Source organism: Podarcis muralis, chromosome 6 (genome assembly GCF_964188315.1).
Source record: "Podarcis muralis chromosome 6, rPodMur119.hap1.1, whole genome shotgun sequence".
NCBI classification, from domain to species: domain Eukaryota; kingdom Metazoa; phylum Chordata; class Lepidosauria; order Squamata; family Lacertidae; genus Podarcis; species Podarcis muralis.
Window position 1 is genome coordinate 8854394 of NC_135660.1, and position 19409 is coordinate 8873802.

At 45.0% G+C, this 19409-nt stretch overlaps 1 protein-coding gene and 1 non-coding gene across 4 annotated transcripts in view; one reads left to right on the forward strand and one right to left on the reverse strand.

Annotated features, from left to right (window-relative positions):
* Positions 1–17933: 17933 nt before the first annotated feature.
* SENP5 (SUMO specific peptidase 5) overlaps positions 17934–19409 on the reverse strand; it is a 32599-nt gene continuing 31123 nt past the window's right edge. For all 3 annotated transcript variants that reach the window (XM_028731682.2, XM_028731685.2, XM_028731681.2), the window contains 2 exons: positions 18952–19002; positions 17934–18824 (listed from right to left, as the gene is read on the reverse strand). In XM_028731682.2, coding sequence (XP_028587515.2) covers positions 18714–18824; positions 18952–19002 — 162 coding nt within the window. In that variant the 3' untranslated portion in view covers positions 17934–18713. The remainder of the gene's footprint in view (positions 18825–18951; positions 19003–19409) is intronic.
* TRNAR-CCU (transfer RNA arginine (anticodon CCU)) lies at positions 19237–19309 on the forward strand. Its single transcript has one exon. It is a non-coding gene; the product is annotated as a tRNA-Arg (tRNA).

Genomic DNA, 19409 nt, shown 5'->3' on the forward strand with positions numbered 1-19409 from the left:
ATATGCCCAAACAAATAAAGACCTAATACAATTTCCAAACCAAGACATTTCAGAACAGCAACAAAGGATTGTAGCCAACATTTGTCATACCATGACCCATGGAGATTAATGGGCATGAATAACATTAAGGCCATTCATTTCAATGGATCGACTCAAGAGTCTGATTTAGTTTGATACAACCGTTAATATATTACTAAAAAGGACCATGAACTAACATAGCCATACTAACAATCCTAGACTGTATCCTTCTTTCCTTCCCATTCCTTCATTTGCCCCTTCCTTTTTCCTTTCTTTCTGTTTCCTGTTTCCTTCCGTCCTTCCTGATCTGGCCAATGGATCAAGCTGACTATGACCTAGTTGAGGTGGTTTGCTCCTCCCTTTGCAGAAACTGGAAAGCAAGTCAGGGAAGCAAAGCTAAACCATTGCATGCAAAATATGAACTATGGTTTGGTTGGTTTTGTATAGGCTGCTTAAAATAAAAAAATGGCTTCCTAACCAGCCAGAATCCATAGGCAGCTTTAAACCATATATCCTGGTTTCTTTGGAAGTATTAACCATAGTATCTTACCTGTTTCGGATGCAACAGGAAGCTATAGGTAACAACGGCTTCTGTCAGAAATGAGCCAGCTCCTAGTGTAACTTTACAGTCTGCTGCAGAACAGAGAGAGTTAGATCTGACACAGGCTGAACAGCAGTTCAGACAGGCGCGAACAGGAAAGGAGAGAGTTCGCCACAGCAAGAAGAGGTGGGAGCTAATCCAATCAGTCTGAGGAGTCGACGAATGGGAGGGCTGCTAGAGAGGAAGCAAAATAAGCGACGTAAGGGGCAAAAGTTCAGTATCTTCTGTCGACATAGGAAGAAGTCTTCAGAAGGGTCATCTTGAGTAATGATTTTTGTCAGAGCCGTCTGGAACTATCTGTTTGTTTTTGCAATATATCCTCCTTTTTAATTACCTACACTTACTGTGTTATCAAGCTAGGAACCTGGACTCCTGACAGCTTCCTGACTCACACAAAAGATCTCATGCACAGCCCAATTTATTAAGCCAAGACTCACTAGTCCAAACACAGCCTACTGTATATGTAATATCCAACTTTCAGAAACCAAAGCGAAAGTCCGTTTGGACCTAATTTGTGAGGTTGAGCTAATCCATCTCTGTAAAAGAGGAGTAACTAATCTCAGTTCTGTTGAGGGCCCCATTTCCCCAAGGGTAGTCTGTCGGGGACGGCCTCCTAGTAGGGTGGGTGACCAATGGTGGGCAGGGTGAGAGCCAGGAGTGGGGATGTCGCCTCTTTTTCTCTCTTTACAATACATACTTTTCCCTTCTCTTCCTTTCTGACACCCCGTTTTCTCCCCACTCACCCAAAGGGCTGTCAGGAGAGGGAAAGATTGTTCTCTCCAGACGTCTGAGCTGATTGATGGCAGAGGCCTTTTGAGGACTTTAGGTTGACCACCACTGCTGTAAATAATTTGCAGGGAGCAATGACTCAATCTTGATCGGGACATGACCAGGCATCATCCCAGGACCTGATTGTTTTTGCAGGCTTTCAGGGTGCAGTAGAGAGTCGCCCTATCGATATAACTGTTAGCGCTGGTTGTGTTATGCTTTGATTATTGCATATTAGAAGGCGGTTTTAATTTTGCTTTTACAGTTGCGTTTTTGCATGCTGTGAGCTGCCCAGGGCTCTGAACAAGGAAGGAAAATACGATATAACAATAATTAACTGGTTAATATTTAAGAGCAGTCCTGGTGGAACAGACGAAATATTCACCCAAGGCAGAATCCTGTTTCCAGCTACGCTGGCTGTGAAGCCGTCTATTTGAAGGCATCCTCCCATTGAGGGCTCTCCAATCCAAGTTTGCTTTAAAGATAAAGAACCAGAAGGCAGGAAAACAGGAGGTGGGCCTTGGAAGTGTCCCATCAACAGTTAACAGCTTCCTCCACTATGATGGTATATATATTGTATTTCTATATAAATTACAGTCGTACCTCAGAAGTCAAACGCCTTACGAGTTGAATGGCTCCTGGATGCTGCAAACCCAGAAGTGAGTGTTCCAGTTTGCAAACGTTCTTTGGAACCCGAATGTCCGACCTGAGTTCCGCAGCTTCCGATTGGCTGCAGGAGCTTCCTGCAACCAATCAGAAGCTATGCCTTGGTTTCCGAACGTTTTGGAAGTCAAACAGACTTCCAGAACGGATTCCGTTCAACTTCTGAGGTACGACTGTATAGCCATTCTTTCTAAATGTTTATCTATGCTTATACATTTACGCATGCAAATTTCATGTAAATCCATGCCACTTTTGGGATGAGGCATTTCCTCTTGCTACCCAATTGGCAGTGACCCATGACAGGACATTCTCGGTGGTGGCTCCCTGCTTTGATGAATGCCCTTTCTAGTGAGGTGCCTTTGTCTCCCTCACTATTAGCTTTTAAGAGACATTTAGGGCTCAAACATGAACCAGGAAAGAGAGGCTTGTGTGAAGCTGCTGGTTTATTAAAAAAAATGCTCAAGCAAGAATACACACCTCTCATCCAACTCTTATTTATTTTGGGATCATAAAGAGACAACCCCCTGCTCTCTCTCGCACACATAAGGGATTATGGAGGGAAATTAAATTCTATTTTCCCCACAAAAAGTTCCCAGAGTATTTGTAATTTGGTAGGCTTAATTCATTCTTGAGGGGATCCTGCACCTGCAAATTTCATCCACTTTGGCTAAGAAGCAGGGAGTTGTAGCCAATTTTAGATTCCCCATTTGAGAACACAGAGCTTCATTTTATGCTGTGCAACTTGGAACCCAAAATACAGATAGATGCAACTGACGCTGAGCACAAAGCAACTCAGATGCTGATACAAGGTAACTCTTAGGGCCCATGAATATTCCAGTATATGGAAGTTGCAGTTAGCTACTATAGCTAGTAGTCATGAACACCGTGCACGTCTTTTGAACGTCAAGCAAGCACACTGGAGACACCGCTTGTGGATTATTTCAAAACCTAGGAAATCTCCATCACAACCTGTCGTGTCCCCTTTCATTAGGCAACCAGGTGAGGTGATCATCAGCTTGTAACAGCAAGTCTAGGATAGCAGCGGAACAACTTGTGACTCTATCTGCCCTAATAATTTATCTCTGGATCTTACTTTGCAATGCACACTTTGGAAGAGGGGAAACATGCCAGGAAAAAAATCTGCATTGCAAAATAAAGTTACAAGCAGTGTAAGAGTTACAGGCAATTGAGTCTTATCGTGTAAGCCAAGCATGTGAATTAGCTCTAATTATTTTATTCATTCCTACTTCTAACCTATCCCTTTGCAAGGACTTAAGATGGGCAAAAAGACTTTAAAAGCCAATTATAACCTGATAAAACCATGATAATATTTCAATTAAAATACATGTGCCAAAGCAAATTAACAAGACTTCGTGACTGCTTAGGTCTGGCCATTAAGGGCAGCAATGCAAGTCTTTCTTGGCATGAAAAGGAACAAGTATGCCAGCCCAGTTTAAGACATTTTGCCGCCTGAGGCAGAGGAAATGATGCTGGATTCTCCACCAAATTTAGGAACACAGCACCCAGCACTGGTCATCCTATATTGATGCCTTGTGCAGCACCTCTCCTACTGCCTTATGAGGAACGGCTAAGGGAGCTGGGCATGTTTAGCCTGGAGAAGAGGAGGTTAAGGGGTGATGTGATAGCCATGTTCAAATATATAAAAGGATGCCACATAGAGGAGGGAGAAAGGTTGTTTTCTGCTGCTCCAGAGAAGCGGACACGGAGCAATGGATCCAAACTACAAGAAAGAAGATTCCACCTAAACATTAGGAAGAACTTCCTGACAGTAAGAGCTGTTCGACAGTGGAATTTGCTGCCAAGGAGTGTGGTGGAGTCTCCGTCTTTGGAGGTCTTTAAGCAGAGGCTTGACAACCAGGAGTGCTCTGATGGTGTTTCCTGCTTGGCAGGGGGTTGGACTCGATGGCCCTTGTGGTCTCTTCCAACTCTATGATTCTATGATTCTACTCCCTAGTAGTAAAAATACTACAACAAACTGGCGTGACTGGTGACCACTGGGACTGGAAGACAAAAGGCAGAGAGCCCCGACTATAGACAAAGGCAGGTGGAGCCAACTAATTCTGGTTCCCTCCCCATCTTCTTCTGTGTTGAGTTCTGCAAGAGGCAATGTTGACACTACGGACACTGGCAGCCAATGCTACCCCCTGGACCAGCTGCAAGTGGAAACCAGTTTAGGTTAGTGGGGCAGCACCCCATTTGCCCTAATGAACCAGCCTCTGCTGCCTGATAAGACTACTACAGCCCTAGCCCTCTAATTTAGTTCTTTCTCTATAACATTGAGGACAGTGGTTCCCAAACTTCCCCCTCCCCATAGACCACTCAAAAGCTGCTGACCCCTGCGCAGACCTCTTTGTGGATTCTCTGCCCATTGCAGCAGTTGTAACGTGCTGTGCTAGACATTGCTTGGTTTTGAGTTGTATCTTTATGGATGCACTGCAGACCCCCTAAGTGAAGCTCACGGACCACTGCTAATCCCCTGCTTTAGGGGACACTCGCTGTAATGATCTCAGGCAGGCAGGCAGGCAAGCCCCGATAAGAATTAATGAGTCTCTGGCAGTTTTATGGTAAGTTTATTTACAATTAGCATCCAGAGTGTGGCTCTGAGCCTGCTGCTCTTAGCTATGAGTTGGGCAAACTCAAACCCAGGGGCCGGATCCAGCCCAATCGCCTTCTAAATCCAGCCCGCGGATGGTCTGGGAATCAGCATGTTTTTACATGAGTAGAATGTGTGCTTTTATTTAAAATGCATTTAATATGCAGGTTATTTGTGGGGCATAGGAATTCGTTCTTTTTTTCTTTGTCTTCCAAAATATAGTCCAGCCCCCCCCCCCCCCAAGGTCTGAGGGACAGTGGACTGGGCCCCTGCTGAAAAAGTTTGCTGACTCCTGTCACTCTGAGTCTCAGCCCCTTTCACAACACGAAGGGTGCAAAAGTCCCATCCTTCCTCTCTTGTACTTCCGTTGCATTTTAACCCTTTCAGTTCTCCTGGTTTGGGGAGAAGGTAGATGAACTCTCTCTCCCCCCCCCCCCGCTATCAAAGGAAGATCCCTCTAAACGTAGCCTCCCTCCTGGTTGCATAGCAACCCCGTCAATGTTGTATAGCTCCTCCTCTCCCTCTGCCTGCGATCTCTCCAAGTCTGCTGCTCTGGGAACTCTTGGTGAAGGGAGGCCAAACTAACCCACTCCTGCTCTGTCTGTGGCTGCAATCCCATGGCTCCAGAGTCGGGCTCTGGCTCCCTCTGTACCTTGGGTTAAGTACTTAATTCATTCTGGAGGTCCGTTCTTAACCTGAAACTGTTCTTGACCTGAAGCACCACTTTAGCTAATGGGGCCTCCTGCTGCTGCCACACCGCCGGAGCACGATTTCTGTTCTCATCCTGAAGCAAAGTTCTTAACCCGAGGTAATATTTCTGGGTTAGCGGAGTCTGTAACCTGAAGCGTATGTAACCCGAGGTACCACTGTACTGGGATTCCTTCATCTCCATCAGACTCTTCCCAGGCATTCGATTCAGCCATGTCCCTGACACCCACCTTGGTCAGGATAGCTTTACAAAACACATGTCCCCAATCCCTGCTCCTGGGACGGGGAAATGAATAGCACAACCAGCAAACCAATAACAACCACGCATACATTGAAGGAACAAGTGTGGGGCTCGCCCCACGCCACATCAGCACACCCCAGCCTTGCCTCCTCCTGCCACCCACAGGGGAAAGTCTTCTGCAGTAACCAGGTGTGGTAAATAGCTCTGCATCCTCTGATCAGGCTCACATGGAGGAGCTCGATGCATGTGCATCAGCCCACACAGAGACTTCTTTCTCGCACCTGCTGGAGGTGTGCAACTCTAGAGTGCTCCAGCATGGCGGCAAAACTCCTCAACACTTTTTTTCAACACAGGTAAAAATGCGTAAACGCTAATGAGTAGAGTGGAGAAGATGCTTTGGCATGAATGACCAGGTGGGAGGTAAGTGCATTGAGCAATATGTGTGGTTTGGTTTTGTGTTTTTGTGTTTTAAAGCATCACGGGGATGCCATTTTCTTCAGCGGCACTTGGGTCAACTTTGATGGCTAGATGAGGACCAAGTGATCTGGTGCCCACCCATCTCTTTGTTGAACTACAACTGCGATCACCCGGCACCGTTGGCCATGGTGGTCGGGGGCCAATGTGTATTCCAGGGGGTTGGACGAGATGACACTTGGGGTTTTGTCCGACTCTACAATTCTGTGATGGTTAAAAGCATCTGGTGGTCACCACGTTGAGGGAGGCTGCTCCAGAGATGCCTTGGACAGCGAGGAAGAAACCCTGAGACTCACAATTTTCTGCATCGCTAGGAGGAAAGGGCATTGCAAAAACCAACAATGACTTTATCCTCAAGGATTTTCAAAACTGGAAATGCAAGGCACTGACCCAATGATGTACCAGTGAGGTACATTTTGTTGTTGAGATTGAGGTTGAATCCTGACAAGACAGAAGTACTGTTTTGGGGGGACAGGAGGCGAGCAGGTGTGGAGGATTCCCTGGTCCTGAATGGGGTAACTGTGCCCCTGAAGGACCAGGTGCGCAGCCTGGGAGTCATTTTGGACTCACAGCTGTCCATGGAGGCACAGGTCAAATCTGTATCCAGGGCAGCTGTTTACCAGCTCCATCTGGTACGTAGGCTGAGACCCTATCTGCCTGCAGACTGTCTCGCCAGAGTGGTACATGCTCTGGTTATCTCCCACTTGGACTACTGCAATGCGCTCTACGTGGGGCTACCTTTGAAGGTGACCTGGAAACTACAACTAATCCAGAATGCGGCAGCTAGACTGGTGACTGGGAGCGGCCGCTGAGACCATATAACACCGGTCTTGAAAGACCTACATTGGCTCCCAGTACGTTTCCGAGCACAATTCAAAGTGTTGGTGCTGACCTTTAAAGCCCTAAACGGCCTTGGTCCAGTATATCTGAAGGAGCATCTCCTCCTCCATCGTTCTGCCCGGACACTGAGGTCCAGCTCCAAGGGCCTTCTGGTGGTTCCCTCACTGCGAGAGGCCAAGTTACAGGGAACCAGGCAGAGGGCCTTCTCGGTAGTGGCGCCCGCCCTGTGGAACACCCTCCCATCAGATGTCAAAGCGATAAACATCTACCTGACATTCAGAAGACATCTGAAGGCAGCCCTGTTCAGGGAAGTTTTTAATATGTGACATTTTAGTGTATCTTTCATCTTTGTTGGAAGCCGCCCAGAGTGGCTGGGGAAACCCAGCCAGATGGGCGGGGTACAAATAATAAATTATTATTATTATTATTATTATTATTATTATTATTATTATTATTATTATTATCACTGACCCTTCCCCAAAAGAGGAGCAAGGAGTTAGCTCAGTTAGTTAGAGAACGCTGATGGTGACGCCAAGGTTGTAGGTTTGATCCCCATATGGACCACCTGCATATTCCTCATTGCAGGGAGTTGAACTAACTCTATGATTCTAAGCTACGAATAACACTGGAGTGATTTCTGACTGTACCACCTATTCATCTGACATTTTACCAGACACTGTCTCCACCCATTTTCAAACCCGTGTGCAGTGCCATATGGACTAGAAACTTGGTTTCATTTTATTATTGCTATTTTTTATAAGGAGCTGAAATAATTGCAGTGCAAGGGTTCTACAGTGGTTCTACAAAATTGCGAACATAAAGAATCACAGGCTACACAAAGCCTGGCTTATTCCAGACAAAGAGTTTGCATGAAAGAATCTGACTTGAGAACGAATGCAATAGGGAGTCCTTGTCAGTAGGGCGGGGGGCAGTTAATAATGCAGGAAGCACAACTCTGAAATAGTTTTCCACCCCCCTCTTCCTCCCCCCTCCCCCCGAAAAAAAAAATCAAGTACGCTTTTTGTGTATTTAAGACAAAGGCCTGTTTGGTGGATTTGACAGATGGTAAGAGGCTTTTAAAAACAGACTTGCATATTTCAGGTTTCAGGAGTGAACATACTGGCTGCTAATATGACAGGTTACAAACATCAGAAGATTTTGCTGTTAATTAGCCATTTGACAAATACCACATTCCAGAATTTCACTCAAATGCTTTTTCTTTTTGTAGCACTTGGGCGACATCTGGTGGCCTAATCCAGATGCGTTCAATCACACAGACCTCGTTTGGTCACACTATATTTAAACATTTCTAAAGGGAGACAACACAGCTTGTCTCCCCCCAAAAAACACCCAGAAGCCCCAAAGGTGTCTCTGAAAGTGAAATGCAGCAATACGTGTGACAAGAGTTCAGCGAGATCTTCCGTGACCCTCACTTTGTTGATGAGCTGCCGTTTTGAGTTCTTAAGGGAACAAGCTTGTTTTCTCCTGCTCTGGAAGGTAGAACACAAACCAATGGCTTCAAGTTACAAGGGGATTTCAATGAAACATCAGGAAGAACTTTGTGGCAGTAAGAGCTGTTCAACAGTGGAATGGTCTCCTTTGGAAGGTGGTGGACTCTCCTTCCTTGGAGGTTTTTAAGCAGGGTTTGGATGGCCATCTGTCATGGATGCTTCAGCTGAGATTCCTGCATTGCAGGGGGTTGGACTAGATGACCCTCGGGTCCCTTCCGACTCTACGATTCTAAGTCCTTCTCGTTCAGGGCACTCGGTGTGAATGAGTAAAAGCCACCAACAGAGATCCTGCAGTGTAGGGAGCAGGGGCAAGTGGACTTCCCTATGTCCCCTTTCTACTGCCATCAACTCCAGCCTGGGTACCAATGCCTAGGGATGATGAGAGTTGCAGTCCATCAGCATCTGGAGGGCTGCAGCTCAGGGGGAGGCCTTGGCCCAGTGGCTGAGTGTCTGCCTTGTGTGCAGAAGGTCCCAGGTTCGGTCCCCCATAGCATCTCCAGGTAGGGATGGGAAATATTCCCTGTCTGGTAGCCTGGAGAACCACTGTGTCAGAGACTGGTTTGAATTTGATATCCCGCTTTATCACTACCCTAAGGAGTCTCAAAGCAGCTAACATTCTCCTTTTCCCTTCCTCCCCCACAACAAACACTCTGTGAGGTGAGTGAGGCTGAGAGACTTCAGAGAAGTGTGACTGGCCCAAGGTCACCCAGCAGCTGCATGTGGACGAGCGGGGAAGCGAACCCGGTTCACCAGATTACGAGTCCACCGCTCTTAACCACCACATCACGCTGGCTCTCGTTGGACCATGAGAGCTGGGAGGCACCAGTCAGGAAACACACACACACACACACACACCCCCAAGGGAAACCGCAGAGGAGGAAGACTCAGAGCCCCAGGGATTGGTGGCAGGACAATGAGGAGAGATCACAAGGGGGAAGATTGGGAGGAGGTGCTGGATGCTGAAGGGGCAACAGGGTTTAGTGAGCAGGGGGAACCTGTGACAGAGAGGAGTTCAGACTGCTTTTCAGGAGGATTAGAGTGCAGTTCTCAACCTGTGGGTCCCCAGATGTTGCTGGACTACAACTCCCATCATCCCTGAGCTCTGGCCTTGCTAGCTAGGGGTGATGGGAGTTGTAGTTCAACATCATCTGGGGACCCACAGGTTGAGAAAGGCTGGATTAGACAGATTGGTGGAGGATAAGGTTATCAATGGCTACGGAACCATGGCACCTTCAAAGGCCAGTCACTGGGAATCACAGGTGGGAAAGAGTACTGTTGCACAGAATTATATAACTGGAAGGGTCCTGGGGGTCATCTAGTCTAACCCCCTGCAATGCAGACTTCCCACTGTGAGGAGAGGCCTCACTTCCTGTATGTTTAGGTTACGTTTATTTATTTTAGGCAGAAATATTTCTGGCTCCAAACACTTCCCAGTGACTATCGTTATAAACAACTAAATGAGCCTATGTACGCAGAATAGCAGGTCAAAAGCACAAGTCCCATTACTGAACAACAAAAGGTGATTTATTTACCTGTGCTATAATGTTGCTATAGTTATGAAAGGTAAGGGGGTTTTTTACATTAAAAAAATAACCACAGCAAATGCCCTTAAAAATCTATTGTCTTCCCGAGTCTTGTACGGACAGAAAGAGGGTCATTCCGTCTCGCACAAGAACTTTTTTGGGGGAGAAACATTTTCTTCCTTAGCAGTGAAGGAATTTTTAACACCTCCCTGTTAGGGAAGGACATAAAATAGCTTTATGAGATAGATCTATGCCACCGGACCACTCGCTGGCTATTCTTTAACCCAAATAAATAAATACTTAATTTCAGCAACCAAAGAATTGCCACAGCTCAGCAAATCAAGATGTTCTGCAAATCCAAGAAAGAAAGAAAGAAAGAAAGAAAGAAAGAAAGAAAGAAAGAAAGAAAGATCATTATGGTTATATGAAATATAGCTCACTAGAGGGAGGAAAGGAGAAAAATGTGCCAAGATCAAATGGTGTCTCGATGAATATGTATTATCTGCAGGCCTGCTGCTTTTCCAGGAAAACGCCATTTGATTTCTTTCCCAGATAGACTAGAAACAGAACAGATAAGATCTTGATCCCCCGCCCCAACACTCTCTCTTCTTTCATAGAAGGAAGCAAGTCCTCAAATTATTTGGACAGCTTAGCTTGCAAGAAATGGCTGCAGTTTGTTAAAGTCACAGTTTTCTCTACCGGGCCTTGCCACCTTTCCACTTTAAATATGAAAGACTGAATTTGCATCTGTCTTAAGTGGGGAGGTTTGGGGGGGGGGGGCGTGTTGTGTTGTTGTTTTAAAACATTTTCCCTTTCAGTCATTCTGAGTTTTAAAGGGCGAGATTGGAAAATGTTGCATGTACTGAGAATTCAAAGCAGCTGGTGATATATCTGCACCTTTTAAAGAGGAGGATCACAAATCAGAGGCCCAATTTGTGTGTTACAAAGTGCAGTCCTGTGGCAATTTGCCCAGAACTGGGGGCGAGGAGGACCGGTGTGTGTGTGTGTGTGTGTGTGTGTGTGTGTGTGTGTGTGTGTAGCAGTGCTTCAGTACCTAGCAGACCCGACTTAGCAGGTCACAAGTTTGAGAGGCGCGCCTTAAACACAAACATGCAGCGTCCCATACAGTTCTTCGGATTTCATCCCCGGTAGCGCATCCCTCTGCGAGGAAGATTCAATCATCGCGCAATTGACACTTGTTTACACACCAGGCTCTTCCAACCCGCTTCCCAGCTGGAAAAAGCACTCGCGTATCACACCAGTGATATGTAGCATGGATCAGGCCGTAAGAAGTAGAGAAGGGCCACTTGAAACTGCTTACACATTAAAACTTGCAGAAATGGGTCAAGTTGCTTTGTTCTTCCTCTTGCCTAACTGCGATTCATTTCAACAAGCAAGATTTGTCAAAACTGGGGGGAAACATGGATAACTGACATCTGGGACAAAGTATAAGAGGGCAGAAAATAATATAAGGAGAAATAGTCTTTTTCTAATGCACCGGAGCAATAAGCTACAAGATCATGCAAACCTCCTTTGTGTTACTTGTAACCTTGCAAAACTGAACCATTAAAAAAAATTATTTTCCAACAGAAATTTGCCTGCTGAGTTCGGTTCAAGATATCCTTTTTAGTTTTATCTGCTGTTTTTTTATATAGTTTTCTATGTTCCATTTGGGACGCGGGTGGCGCTGTGGGTTAAACCACAGAGCCTAGAACTTGCCGATCAGAAGGTCGGTGGTTCGAATCCCCGCGACGGGGTGAGCTCCCGTTGCTCGGTCCCTGCTCCTGCCAACCTAGCAATTTGAAAGCACATCAAAGTGCAAGTAGATAAATAGGTACCGCTCCAGTGGGAAGGTAAACGGTGTTTCCGTGTGCTGCTCTGGTTCACCAGAAGCGGCTTAGTCATGCTGGCCACATGACCCGGAAACTGTACGCCGGCTCCCTCGGCCAATAAAGCGAGATGAGTGCCGCAACCCCAGAGTCGGCCACGACTGGACCTAACGGTCAGGGGTCCCTTTACCTTTATGTTCCATTTAAAAAATAGTACCTATCTCAAAATAGTACATATTTCCAGCAGATTTCCATGTAATACCACAGTGCTGGGCCCAAACAATAGTATGTAGGCTATAGATTTTAAAAATGCTAATTAGTCTTCCCCATCTCACACCCCAAAAGAGAACTGTTGTGAAAGCACAGACCAGCCCTTGTTCTAATATAGACATGGATACATTGCCTGAGATTTGATGTTAGGCATACGCAGAACAGAACCATTAAAGTCAATGGACTTGGGTCCATTGATTTTAATAGATCTATTCAAAGTACAGCTTAGTTGGCTATAGTCCATTTATCCTCTTTGGCATAAGTCCATTCTGAAGAAGTGCCATTTTCAAAGGTGACAACATGATCTTCCATTTTTAAAAAAAGCAAAAACCATCAATTTGTTACAAACCCCAGCTGTAGGAATGCTCATTCCTGTAGAAGGTAAAATGGTACTTTTGGGGTAATCTCCTGGTTTCTTGCAGCAGCTGTAAAATTTAGTATGAAATTGTTGGTAAGATGTTACCAGCAGTACTGTGTTAGCATTGCGCTCTAAAATAAAATTATACCCTACCCATTTCTGGGGTCTGTGCTTTGATAAGAAATCCCATGCACCCCCATCACGCAAGACTGAAAGGGCACCAGCTTCCATTTCACCAAATTTGGGAGGTCAGGATGTTAATGGCAACAGTTTGCTCTTGCAAATGATGGAAGCCAACCCCTTTGGAGTAACTGCAGACACACTGCTTGGGGAATTCTGAAAGTCTTGAGCCGACTGATCAAAACTCAGCCGTGATTTCCCCTGTGTGAGGCTGTCCAAACTGCTCTGATTGACGGAAAAGGGGTAAAGCGAAGCAGTGCCTATAAACAAGGTATTCAGACCCATCAGGGGAAAAGGCTGGCAGAAAGACCCAGTTCAGTAGCCTATTCCAAGGATGATGCACAACCCCTTCCAGATGACCTTTCTATCATGCATTCACGATTATTTGTGCTCATGATGGTACCAACCCCACATTCAACGCTGTGAGTGCCGGCAGAAGTTTGAGGCTTCGTTTCCAGGCGGGTCAGCGATCCCTCAGTGAAAGTGCTAACATTAGGGAGGCAGCCTAATGAACTGAACTTCTGCTTCAGTTCTCGGTTTCCACAATTTCAGCTAAATATTGCAATATTCTTAGGACAGAAGTTATGTGAACTGTACTTGAATTGCCTAGGACCAAGACCTCTTCAGCAAAGTGTATGTTTGCACGCAAGTTGTTGTTGTTTAGTCATTTAGTCGTGTCCGACTCTTCGTAACCCCATGGACCAGAGCACGCCAGGCACTCCTGTCTTCCGCTGCCTCCCGCAGTTTGGTCAAACTCATGCTGGTAGCTTGGAGAACACTATCCAACCATCTTGTCCTCTGTCGTCCCCTTCTCCTTGTGCCCTCCATCTTTCCCAGCATCAGGGTCTTTTCCAGGGAGTCTTCTCTTCTTATGAGGTAGCCAAAGTATTGGAGCCTCAGCTTCACGATCTGTCCTTCCAGTGAACACTCAGGGCTGATTTCCTTCAGAATGGAGAGGTTTGATCTTCTTGCAGTCCACGGGACTCTCAAGAGTCTCCTCCAGCACCATAATTCAAAAGCATCAATTCTTCGGCATGCAAGTATTATTACCTAATAATTAGATGATTATATTATCTAATTAACGTATTTAAAGCCCACCTTATTTCCAAAGAGCTCAAGGCGGCATATATGGTTCTCTCCATCACTGTTTTTTCCTCCCAACAACCCTATTAGGTAGGTTATGAGATATTGCGTTAGCCCAACACCACCCAGTGGGTGCTGCACCAGTAAAGTTTGACTGGACTTAACTGTCCAGGGTCCTTTACCTTTACGTGCTTGAGGCAGGATTTGAATCTTACTCTGGTGCAACACACTAGTCTAAACAATAGTTCCCAAACTTTTTCGGGGTGCCACTCCCTTGGTTCCATAAACTCTTCCCCAAATCCCACTACTATAGAAAAAGGCATTATTCAGAATAGTGGTTTCCACAACCCACTAACATAATTAATTGCACATTTGTTCAAAAGCCAATTAAAATAGTTTAATTCGTTCAACAAAATTAATGAACTTGATCCAGAGGTAGCCGTTTGTATTAGCCAGGTGGCTATTTGCACCGCCTGCATAATCCCACCCCGATATAGAGGGTGGTACCACACATTTCGGGTACCACTGCTCTAACCACAAATAATCAAACTGGGAAAGCTCCTTTAAGGTCATTAGAGACAGAGAGCAAAATGGACAGTAGATGTCATCCAATATCCTATTCAAATAAAGTAAAAGAAGCTAATCGGTTCACGACTGGTGCTATGAACCAGGACAAGATTATATAAAATAACTCAAAAAATGCTTCGTAAGAATTCCAATTCCAATGGATGAGGACTAATGAGAAACTTAAAGAAGGGATCTACCAGCGGGGTTTTTTTTCCTGGAAGAGACAAATTTAAAGCCAGATTATGCCCACCAAGTGCCTGTGTTTTATTTCTTCTGCAGTTTAATAAAGATGGTATTCTAGGCCAAGTTTCCAACAGGCCGAAAGCAGGAACTGAGACAACCGCTGCTTGAATTTCAAATAACTGAAGCCCAATACGCTGAGGGACACAGAATTTGTGACATGAATATTTTCAAATTAAGGTATTTCTTAAACAGCTGGTTGAGAACTCAGCAAAGGATCAAGGCAGTGGGGAGTTAAAAAAAAAAAACTTTTGAAAATTATATGGGAGGCCAGGGTGCAAAAAGTCCCTGCCTCTCAGCTTAACCTGCCACACAGGGTTGTTGTGGGAATAAAATAGGGAGGGGTGAAGAACCATTTATGCCACCTTGAGTTTCTTGGAGGAAAAGTGGGATATAAATGATGATGATGATGATAAATGTAATAATGCTACAAAATGGGAAGTAATGACTGGGATACCAGATACCAGCATATACATTGGGGCTAACATTAACAAGTATGCAGTATGTTCATTGAACTTATAAACGACCTGGTATCCTAACCCAACTCAGAATGGCTAGAATTTATAACACCAGTAATGACAGCTATTGGAAAGCGGGGGAAGTTAAGATCAGATTTCACTCACTGCTGGTGGAATTGCCCCTGAAGCTGAAAAGCACTGACAGGAAATCATATCTAATATAAAGCAAAGTATTGAAATGCCCTGTTCAGCTAAACCCTGAAAATATTTCTATTAAACTTACCTGAAAGACGCAGCCCCAAAAGACAGGGAGAAACTCTAGTTTCACGTGATTTTGGCAGGAATGATGTAATTATATGCAAAGTTAACGGGTTCGGGACAGACCTCCCCGCTTAATGGAATGCTGCAATTTTAGTTCAAGAACTGGCAATTTTGAGCAAAACCATCGGAATCTTATGGGTCTGGCAGAGGGGGAGGGAGACAAAGGAAGAGTTTTGAGAATGAGGGACGTTTAAAGAACTTCGGAACAGCAAGCTGAGGGTGAGTAGCTACAATCCTTTTTTCGGTCATGTGAGATGTCCTTCTTCAAGTACTGAATACCCAGGCAGTGTGTGTAATGGGTAAATCACACAATGCCAGGTGGGAAGACCCGTAATTCAAATCCACACACAGCCATAAAGTCTGCCCATCATTTTTGCTCCACATCACCTACTTCAAAGCACTGCCAAGGATAAAAGAGGTTGAAAGACCAGGATATGCCATTTGTATAACTTTTAAGCTTCTTGGAAGAAGGATTTGATGAAAAATGTTTTAAAAAAGAAGCCACTAACTTTTTATCATGAAGTCTTTTAAGTCCTGCAAACATGTGTGGACTAGGCAACTGCTCTATTTCAAAGGGAATATGCCAAGACTGTTCATCAGGAAAAACAAGTGTTCGTCTCTAACCTCAAAGGGATTTTTTTTAAAACAAAAAACAAAAACCTGTAGCACTACAAATTCAGGGGACAACATGCAAGGCCAGGATTCTTCTAGACGGCTGCTTGCAAAACCCATTAATCTTCAGTGCAAACGTTGAGTTGTCTCTTTTACCGCCGATAGCCATTACACATAAATAGCAATTATTGTGCCTGGCAAAGGGGCTGACAAGCTGCCTCTTTATGGTTTTGTATTTTAATCTCCTGATTTCTTAGCACTCACCCCCCATAAGAAATATTTAACAACGGCGCACAATTTCCTCTCCGAGGCAGGTTTTTTATATATATATATAAAGGAAAAAATGGAAGAGAGTTATGAATGCAATAAAGACAAGGATGTTACTAGAAGGCATCCATGATGAATTGCTTGAAGGCAGCGTAGGCACGAAACCTTGCAAAATAAAGGTCTGCAAGCCTTGCACATTTAATTTAGTGGACACTCCAGCAGGTGGCAAGTTAAAGCTAGTTTTTTAAAAAATCTGCTACATGCGCTTTACTAAGGGGATAGGAGATAATCTTTGCACATGCTTCTGGAATAGATTCTTACGTCTCCAGGACTTTGTGCACTGCACCATTGGTGACTGCATTTGTACAGAGCGCCAAGAAACTAAATTACATTATTGCTCACCGGAGCCAGAGTTGAGACGGGATGGCAACAACAGAAATATGCTTGTACTGTACAGCCATCCTGCTTGGCAGAACAAGCGTAGCAGTCCAATGAACGTGATGGAATTAGAGGGGCCACTGCAGCAGGGAGGTGGCCGCTTCCAGAGCAAAAGCACTACGTTATCCATCAGGCTCCTGCCTCCTTCAGCAACTTGGCAAGCAACTGTTCCATCAGGCTGCTGCAGAAGGAGAAAAAGCAGAGGCACTCCATCGGCTCTGCTGAGAGACCAGCTCCATTTGCCAATGACATGACTACCCCAGCTGCTAACTTTTAAGAATTGGTGCCGAATACATTATTATTATTATTATTATTATTATTATTATTATTATTATTATTATTATTATTATTATATCTGAAAAACCTTTTCAACTTAGGAGCAATGAAAAGAACCCACCCTTTATTAGAATAGGAAGAGTGAATTGCAGGACTATCTGGGGCACGTTCCAATTTTATGATTCTATGAGGTTCTGACCAGGGAAAAACATGCAGGGATTTCTCAGTAAATGAGAATGGAATGGAAGCTCTGAATGCCACTCCTCTTATTTGAACCTCTAACAGTATCCATCTTCAAATCAGCAATTTTCCAGGAAAGTTCACGCCGGGGTTCTCAAAATCAGGACATCTCTAGCTGCGCCAGGTAAATGTGAAATTGCGGAATTCTGTGGCTGGCGGAAGGGTCCCCAGATTCAGCTTTCATTCAAGCACAGAAAAAGGAAAGAAGCCAAGTTACTAGACCTCAGGATATGCATACAGACTTTGCCCAAGAGGATGGTGGGAATTTCACGCAGTGTAGGTACTCTAGCGTATTGCTGCCTGCCCCCCACTCCCATCCAATACTCTCGGCTTTTCTTTCTCAGAAAGCTTGAACAGAAGATCACACATTCTTCAAGTACGCAAAGTAACTTTATCCACATTTAAAAGTTTTATTCCTGGCACGCACGCACACGCACACACACGAGAGAGAGAGAGAGAGAGAAGTCAGCCTCGGAGAAAGTGATCACACTGGTCCTAAGCCAAGGGACAAGCGGACCACGCCGAAAGAAGGGGCAGGACTACACTGAAGCACACGGGGTGAATCTTAAGACTCCCTGCAGGACAAGCCCCAAGAAGCAAGAAAACTTACAGATAGATAAAAGAGCTGTTGTCCTCTTGACCCTGTCACCGACACCACAACAAACACAAGGAACAAGAAAAGGGAGTTTGGGGGGGGGGGGGGAGAGAAGTAAAGGCAGGCAGAGAGGCTCAGAGGTGGCCTACAAATCACCTGAGAATGGGACCATATTAAAAAAAAAAAAAGACGTTTCCAGAGCAAGTGTAGGAGCAACACCACCAAATCCGAACCGAACTAGCATCTCCATCTTTTATTAGTACTAAAGAGTCTCGTGTACAAGGGATTGCTTTTGAACTGTAGGGTGATCTAGTAGCCACCTAGTAGATTTTCTCCCCCCCCTCCCCCCAAGTTGCAATGATTTAAAACTTTACTGGACTTCCACAAATCAAATATATAGGCCAGTTTCCAACACACCCCTCTTCTTCCCAATATAATGGGGATTTAGAGCTTTTTTTTAAAAAGGCTGAAGGAGGAATAGTCTCAGGTTGTCGTTTTTCTGGAAGAAATGTTGTAACTGCTCTCGTTATGGCATTGGGTTTCTTTGTACATTCAAAGCATTATTGCATCAGAGAGGGGGGGGAATGGAACATGCATTTTTTATGTTTTCAGACAAAAAAGTTTAACCTGTATTATTCTCTTCTGTTTCTAGCTACATTTCAAAAGGTGCACCAATTCTACAGTTTTATACTTCTCGTTTAGTCGCATGCTTTGCCTATGCGCATGCGTTTTTAAGATAATAAATATTAAATACAGGAAAGAACATTAGAAAACGAAAAGAAAAGGGGGGAGGGGGGAACCAACGACTGACATCGGGAATATTTTGTGGCAGGTCCGCCGGTTAAGGAGCATGTCAGAAAAAATGTTTGAGGTAATTGTGTTGGCCACACTGCTCCGCCAAGACTCGTTTTGAAATCCATGGAAGTTTCTCAGAAAATTCAAGTACACAAAATACCAGCCAGGGCTCTTCGAAAATGCCGAAAGGAGTAGCTTCTCTCTTTCCTTCTCTTCCTTTTTATTAGTCTATTAGCCGGCATTCGCAGAGCTCCTTGTAAATCCTTTTTCGCACCCGAGGCATGTCTTCCTGGGAGAACTGAAAAGGCTGGTCTAAGGCGAGGCACTTGCAGTACTGTGGGGGGAGAGAAATGAGAGAGAGGTTTAGGAACCAGAACCGAAAATTATTACAAGGAAGATTCTAAAGAGGGAGGAAGCCCACACAAAAATAATAAAATATAAAAAAAGGATTGCATCCTTACCTGGAGCACAAAAACTCCACAGTCACTGTCGTTTTTCTGTTGTGGAATGCACTAGAAGGGGAAGAGGGGTGGGGGGGAAACGCAAACAAATTTCAAACATCCACAGAATGATTCCCCATTCAAGACTCTCCTCCAAATGAAAGCTGGGGGAGCAGCCTCCACACTTCCTAGCCACACCTGTCGAAAGGGTGATACAAGAGAAAGAACCCTGGGTGCACAGGTGGGAAGAGAGCTGTCCTGCAGGTATCCAATTGGCCACTGAGAGAACAGAGCGCTGGACCTGATGCTGGGGTAGCTCAGTTGGTAAAGCATGAGACTCCTAATCCCAGGATCGTGGGTTCAAGCCCCACACTGAGCAAAAGATTCCTGCATTGCAGGGAGTTGGAATAAATGACCCTGGTGGTCCCTTCCAGCTCTACAAGTCTATGACTAGATGGGCCTTGGGCTGATCCAGCAGC